Source organism: Mytilus californianus, unplaced genomic scaffold, assembly GCF_021869535.1.
Source record: "Mytilus californianus isolate M0D057914Y unplaced genomic scaffold, xbMytCali1.0.p SCAF_2, whole genome shotgun sequence".
NCBI lineage: Eukaryota > Metazoa > Mollusca > Bivalvia > Mytilida > Mytilidae > Mytilus > Mytilus californianus.
In genome coordinates, this window is record NW_026262668.1 from 137174864 (window position 1) to 137182728 (window position 7865).

The window sequence follows — 7865 nt, forward strand, 5'->3', positions numbered from 1 at the left end:
CAGAACACTGTATGTGTATGCAGAACACTGTATGTGTATGCAGACATTTCAATGTTAGGGGTAAATATCATAGTTATTCTGGGCATTTTTTTTATATTAAGTTTTTTACATTGATGACTAATATGACTAAGACATACTTAACACATGCTTAAGTTACTTTACTGAATACTGTTATAAAATAGATTTTGAGATGTAACTGCATCTTTAATGTATACTATAATACTAATTCCTAGATCATAGACATGATATATGTGTATATATGTTATTCAATATTGAATACCGTCAGATCAGTTTTGAGATGTAACTTTATATTTTTTCAATGAATACTGTCAGACTATGACATGTACTTGCATCTTTTCTCCAGTATGAAGTATGTCTTCAATATACATGTCAACCAATCCATCATGATGAGAGAATTCATGGTCCTCCTCGCGTGAAATACCACGACTTTTCTTTTCCAATGCAGACCCTGATAAAACTGTTTTTGTCAGTCTCTTGGACAAAGAACGATGTCTGTCCAGTTTGATAGACTCCTGTAAATAAATGTTACATGCTAACGTCAGAGGGTAAATAATAACTGATAACAAAGAACATAACACAAAATATTACACACATGTTATTTCAGCAGGAAAATAACCGATAACAAAGAACACATTATAAATTACTGCATATGTTATTTCAGCAGGAAAATAACCGATAACAAAGAAACATTATAAAATACTTGTTATTTCAGCAGGACAAGAGTGCACACGCTGAAATGTCTCGCCTTCTTTACTAATCATTGATATTATGTTGATAGTCCTATATATAAAGCTTTCTTACAACTGTCACATAAACTTAACATTAACCAAGAAAACTAAACATTGACCAATGAACCATGAAAATGAGGTCAAGGTCAGATGAACCATGCCAGGCAGGCATGTACAGCTAACAATTCTTCCATACAACAAATATAGTTGACCTATTGCTTATAGTTTAAGAAAAACAGACCAAAACACAAAAACTTAACACTGAGCAATGAACTGTGAAAATGAGGTCAAGGTCAAATAAAAACTGCGCGACTGACATAAAGATCATAAAATATTCCCATACACCAAATATAGTTGACCTATTGCATATAGTATTAGAAAAAAAGACCAAAACTCAAAATCTTAACTTTGACCACTGAACCATGAAAATGAGGTCAAGGTCAAATGACACCTGCCAGCTAGACATGTACACCTTACAATCATTCCATACACCAAATATAGTTGACCTGTTGCTTAAAGTGCAAGAAAAACAGACCAAAACACAAAAACTTAACATAAGCAATGAACCATGAAAATGAGGTCAAGGTCAAATAAAACCTGCCAGACTGACATGTACATCATTAAATATTTCCATACACCAAATATAGTTGACCTACTGCATACAGTATTAGGAAAACAGACCAAAACACAAAAACTTAACATTTAGCAATGAACCTTGAAATGAGGTCAAGGTCAAATAAAACATGCCAGACAGACATGTTCATCGTAAAATATATCCATACACCAAATATAGTTGACCTACTGCATACAGTATTAGAAAAACAAACCAAAACACAAAAACTTAACATTGAGCAATGAACCGTAAAAATGAGGTCAAGGTCAAATAAAACTTGCCAGACAGACATGAACATCGTACAATATTTCCATACACCAAATACAGTTGACCTATTGCAAACAGTATTAGAAAAACAGACCAAAACACAAAAACTAAACTATGACCACTGAACCATGAAAATGAGGTCAAGGTCAGATGACACCTGTCAGTTTGACATGTACCCCTTACTATCATTACATACACCAAATATAGTAGACCTATTGCTTATAGTATCTCAGATATGGACTTGACCACGAAAACTTAACCTTGTTCACTGATCCATGAAATGAGGTCGAGGTCAAGTGAAAACTATCTGACGGGCATGAGGACCTTGCAAGGTACGCACATACCAAATATAGTTATCCTGTTACTTATAATAAGTGAGAATTTAACATTCCAAAAAATCTGAACTTTTTTTTCAAGTAGTCACTGAACCATGAAAATGAGGTCAAGGACATTGGACATGTGACTGACAGAAACTTCGTAACATGAGGCATCTATATATAAAGTATGAAGCATCCAGGTCTTCCACCTTCTAAAATATAAAGCTTTTAATTAGTTAGCTAACGCTGCCGCCGCCGCCACCGCCACCGGATCACTATCCCTATGTCGAGCTTTCTGCGACAAAAGTCGCAGGCTCGACAAAAACCACCAATAACAAAGAACACATTATAAAATACTTGTTATTTCAGCAGGAAAATAACCGATAACAAAGAACACATTATAAATTACTGCACATGTTATTTCAGCACGAAAAATAACCAATAACAAAGAACACATAAATTACTGCACATGTTATTTCAGCAGGAAAATAACAGATAACAAAGAACACATTATAAAATACATGTTATTTCAGCAGGAAAATAACCGATAACAAAGAAACATTATAAAATACTGCACATGTTATTTCAGCAGGAAAATAACCGATAACAAAGAACACATAAAATACTGCACATGTTATTTCAGCAGGAAAATAACCAATAACACAAAACACATTATAAAATACTGCACATGTTATTTCAGCAGGAAAATAACCAATAACACAGAACACATTATAAAATACTGCACATGTTATTTCAGCAGGAAAATAACCAATAACAAAGAACACATAAAATACTGCACATGTTATTTTAGCAGGAAAATAACCAATAACAAAGAACACATTATAAAATACTGCACATGTTATTTCAGCAGGAAAAATAACCAATAACAAAGAACACATAAATTACTGCACATGTTATTTCAGCAGGAAAATAACCAATAACAAAGAACACATAAATTACTGCACATGTTATTTCAGCAGGAAAATAACCAATAACAAAGAACACATAAAATACTGCACATGTTATTTCAGCAGGAAAATAACCAATAACAAAGAACACATTATAAAATACTGCACATGTTATTTCAGCAGGAAAATAACCAATAACAAAGAACACATTATAAAATACTGCACATGTTATTTCAGCAGGAAAATAACCAATAACACAGAACACATTATAAAATACTGCACATGTTATTTCAGCAGGAAAATAACCAATAACACAGAACACATTATAAAATACTGCACATGTTATTTCAGCAGGAAAATAACCAATAACAAAGAACACATAAAATACTGCACATGTTATTTCAGCAGGAAAATAACCAATAACAAAGAACACATTATAAAATACTGCACATGTTATTTCAGCAGGAAAAATAACCAATAACAAAGAACACATAAATTACTGCACATGTTATTTCAGCAGGAAAATAACCAATAACAAAGAACACATAAAATACTGCACATGTTATTTCAGCAGGAAAATAACTAATAACAAAGAACACATTATAAAATACTGCACATGTTATTTCAGCAGGAAAATAACTGATAACAAAGAACACATTTTAAAATACTTGTTATTTCAGCAGGAAAATAACCGATAACAAAGAACACCTTATAAAATACTTGTTATTTCAGCAGTAAAATAACCGATAACAAAGAACACATTATAAAATACTGCACATGTTATTTCAGCATGACATTTAAATAACACTGTACATGTGTATTTGGGGACAAAATTCATTTTAACAAGGATTTAGTACAATTCAGATTTTTATTTTTTATCGGTTTGTTCAGCTGAAAAGGTTTAACTATCCACCATGCTCCTGTACATGTCTTGTGTTATGATTTTTTTCATTCAGTTTTTCTAACCAATCTATTTTCTGTCTTTGCAGTACTGACCTTTTGTTGTATTCTGCCATACTGACCTTTTGTTGTATTTTGCCATACTGTCCTTTTGTTGTATTTTGCCATACTGACCTTTTGTTGTATTCTACCATACTGACCTTTTGTTATATTCTGTCAAACTGTCCTTCAAACATAAAAGACCTCAAAGGACTTGCTGGTGTCAGAAATGGCATTACTTGACTTTAGTTAACTGTTGCTGTATTCTGCCATAATGACCTTCAAATGACATCAAAAGACTTACCGGTGAAGTGGCCTCACTTCTGGACTTCTGCCGATTGTTGCTGTATTCTGCATACATAATGCGTCTTAACCTGTTATACCTACAACAAAATATCAATTATATTAAAAGGAGAACATGGAGAATGTACAATTTGGGGCAAATTTTTTTTTTAAATTCTAAAATTATATTTTCGCCAGTTCTCAACCAACATAGAGTTGTACATAACTAGTCCTAACCCTAATAACCCTTACCCTAAGTTAACCCTAACCCTAAAGTAGATGGTATAGGGTCTGTTTGCTCCCATAACCAGTCAGAGCTCAGACATAAACAAGTCTTTTTTTGTTTCTGACTTTCAGAAGTCAAATCAAGTATTTTGATAAAGTACACCACCATGACCACCTAGCTATGATTTGTGAATGAAGCCTGTTTTGAAAAAAAAGTATTTGTAATAAAGGATAAAAGTGAATGTAACTATTGTAACCAATGTAACTCAGAAATATCAAGATTTAATTTAAAGTGTAACCCAGTGTTACTATAGTGTAACCATTGTTACCCTGTAACTGGATTTGGGAATGAAGCCGGTTTGAAAAAAAAGTATTTCTAATAAGTATTGAAAGTGAATGTAACCAATGTAACCCAGCAATTTGTGGATTCTTTTTAATTAACCCCATTGTAACCCTGAAAAAAAATGCTTGTAAACATAGAATATAACCAAACTCTGTACCTCTCATATATCACGTATATGAAATAAACTTAAGGGGAGAGTTGAGCGCTCACAAACATGTTTAACCCCGCCACATTCTTTATGCGCCTGTCCCAAGTCAGGAGATTGTAGTTCAGTGGTTGTCGTTGGTTCATGTCTGTCATATTTGTTTTTCGTTAATTGTTTTGTTATAAATTAGGCTGTTAGTTTCCTCAATTGAATTGTTTCATATTTTTCATGCCAGGTCCTTTTAAAGCCAACTATACGATATGGGTTTTTCTCATTGTTGAAGGCTGTGCAGTTGCCTATAATTGCTAACATCCACTTCATTATAAAAAATGCATCCAATTTAGGAGCAAGAGTTGAATTAGGAAGATTGCCTATAGAATGTTTTAATAAAACACAAACCCTTTTATATTTAGCTAGACTATATAATAATAATATTAATCCATTGATAAAGGAAGCTTTTTCTCTAGCACAGTCTCTAGATTTGACTGGAACTTATTCATGGTATACATATGCAAAAAATATTGTTGAAGAGACTAATATTGACCTTAATATTCTTTCTAATTGTAAGGACATAAAAGATGTAAATAAAATAAAAAACGATATAAAGTTAAAAATGAAAAATAGATATGAAGATTTAATTGAAACTAAATTTGAAAACATTGATCATGTTGATGATAAAAGTAAATTTTATCTATATAAAAAACTTAAAAAAAGATTGCAAACTAGAATCTTATCTAACATGTCTAAATATATCTAATTTTCAGATAAGGAGATTGATCACTAAATTTAGACTAAGTGATCACTCCCTCTTAATTGAAAAGGGGAGATATTTTAAAATCCCAAGAGAGGAACGACTTTGTCATAAATGTAAAATACTAGAGGATGAGAAACATTTTTTACTCTATTGTGATTATAATAAAACACTAAGAAATGCCTTTTTGGAACACATATGTACTGAAAATAATAACTTTAATAATTTAAATGAAGAAGAAAAAATTCATTATTTACTAAATCCATCAACGCCTTTACAAATAAGTTAGAATCCTTCTTGAAAAAGTCATTAGATATGAGGGCAGGGGACTCTTTAACAGCTTATTTGTTTTTATAAATTTTGATGCTGTTTTTTTTATTGTGTTTGTTTGATATGTATGTATATATGTTTATTGTGTTAATACATGTTGGTCACAAACTGTAAAGTTTATACGACAATAAAATATTTGATTTGATTTGAAAAAATTATAACTTTAATATGGTGGATAGTTGTCTCAGTCTCATTGGCAATCATCATGATCATACCACATTTTTATATTAAAATGGTGATTGTTACTGTTGTCATCTGTGTAACCATTCTCATGTAGAAGTTACAAATTCTGATGTGTTGATTTTAGGACACATTTCTGGACATACATGAGCTTTAAACATGGAAATAAATACTGTAGGCAGTGTAGGAACTGATAGCTGTAATACAACCCCATGGCCATGTAAATTATGTATCCCGCAATGGTGGTAAGTCGTGCACTTAAGGCCATTTTTTATTTTATTTTTCTGTAGACTTAGCTTTGTTTTTTTATTACTGTGTATTGTCAAGCTTGGTTACTCATAATTGTTTCTCAGTCACTGAATGTACGATGTTGTTCCATACTGCAGCAGCTGACCGGGTTTGTTTACATTCAAATTCTAATGGCTTCAAAACCACATGATACATTGAATCGTTATATCCAATCAAATTGCTCTACTGTCAATTAGGTGATTTTTTAGTGCAAGGCAATTATATTATTTGTTTGTATGATATTGCTTTGAAATAGTTTGCAATAAATTGGGGGTTTATTCAATAGGAAACCTCATTATTAGCCATGAAATTCGATATCAATGGAATTTTATATGAATATTTACTTATGGTCAGAATATTGATCTCTTTATATTGAACCAATTTTTTTTTTTATGAAAAAATATATGTATATTGTTTTTTATTAACCTACTCTATATTCCTGAACAAAAATATGGCATGATTATCGTTTGTTTCCCAATTTTTTTCTTTCAATTTGGATGGGTTTTTTTCGCGGGAAAATCGCATAAGACGTAAGGTGCTTGCCATTTTGAAATTCTTAAAAATACGATTTGCTTGGCCTGTTTGGTCTGCCATTAAGATTGATGACGCTAAATGGAATGTAAACAAAGCAATGGAGGCCGAAAGAGGGGATTTCTGGAGTTCTGGAATGTTTTTAGGCATTCGGAAGTCAGGTTTGAAACGGCCATTAGAAAATTGGCATTTTTGTACAATGCTTTAGAATAACAATGAAAACATATCTTTAGAAATGTTTGTTTATTTAGAAGTGTAGAAAAAATGTATTCTGCACTAATTTTGTACGCTGGTATAGCGTAGTGACGTCAATGCGGAGTTTTCCCGTGTGATAAGTACAATAACAAAATCCGAACGAACCAACATTATGACCGATTATAGACTACGGTAGGATATGGAGAGAACAGACCCTGTATGCAAACATGTGGGGTGTGAATGTGAAAAAGGGCGAACATAGAGGTGAGCAAACATGATTTTGGGCAAACAGTCCCAGATTCAAAGTAAAGCCACTAAAGCCAGTAAAGCCTACTAAAGGGCCCCATTTACTGCTTTAGTAAAATTAAAAAGGTTAAGCAGAGCCAGAGAGGGCAAATAGTTCTAAACAGTTTTTATTCTCTTTGTCAATGCATGCTTCTGGAATGTGTACTACACAATGGACTAATGCCTCTACAATATATAGTTTTTACCTATTTTACTGAAACAGCAATTTTGCAAGATTGAATTTCCCACCACACAGCTGAGATATTCATACAAATATCACTGCACAGCACCTCATCCACAGAACCTTTAATAGAATTTAATAATGTTACATATACATGAATTGAACTAATTTAATCTTTATTTGAGTACATATTAAAAAATGAATAGTTCTATCTGGGGTATTTTCGACCAAATGCCTTTGAGATAGGAAGAAATAAAATGATTCTTTGTAGCCACATTCTCAAATGGCATACACATTTTTTATTCTAGATTTTTATATTTTTTTTCTAACAAAAAT

The 7865-nt window shown here is 32.0% G+C and overlaps 1 protein-coding gene across 1 annotated transcript in view; it reads right to left on the reverse strand.

Annotated features, from left to right (window-relative positions):
* The window catches only part of LOC127727839 (transmembrane channel-like protein 7), a 28739-nt gene extending 28217 nt beyond the window's left edge, over positions 1-522 (reverse strand). Inside the window, exon 1 of the mRNA XM_052234952.1 lies at positions 348-522. Coding sequence (XP_052090912.1) covers positions 348-421 — 74 coding nt within the window. The 5' untranslated portion in view covers positions 422-522. The remainder of the gene's footprint in view (positions 1-347) is intronic.
* Between the last annotated feature and the right edge of the window lie 7343 nt (positions 523-7865).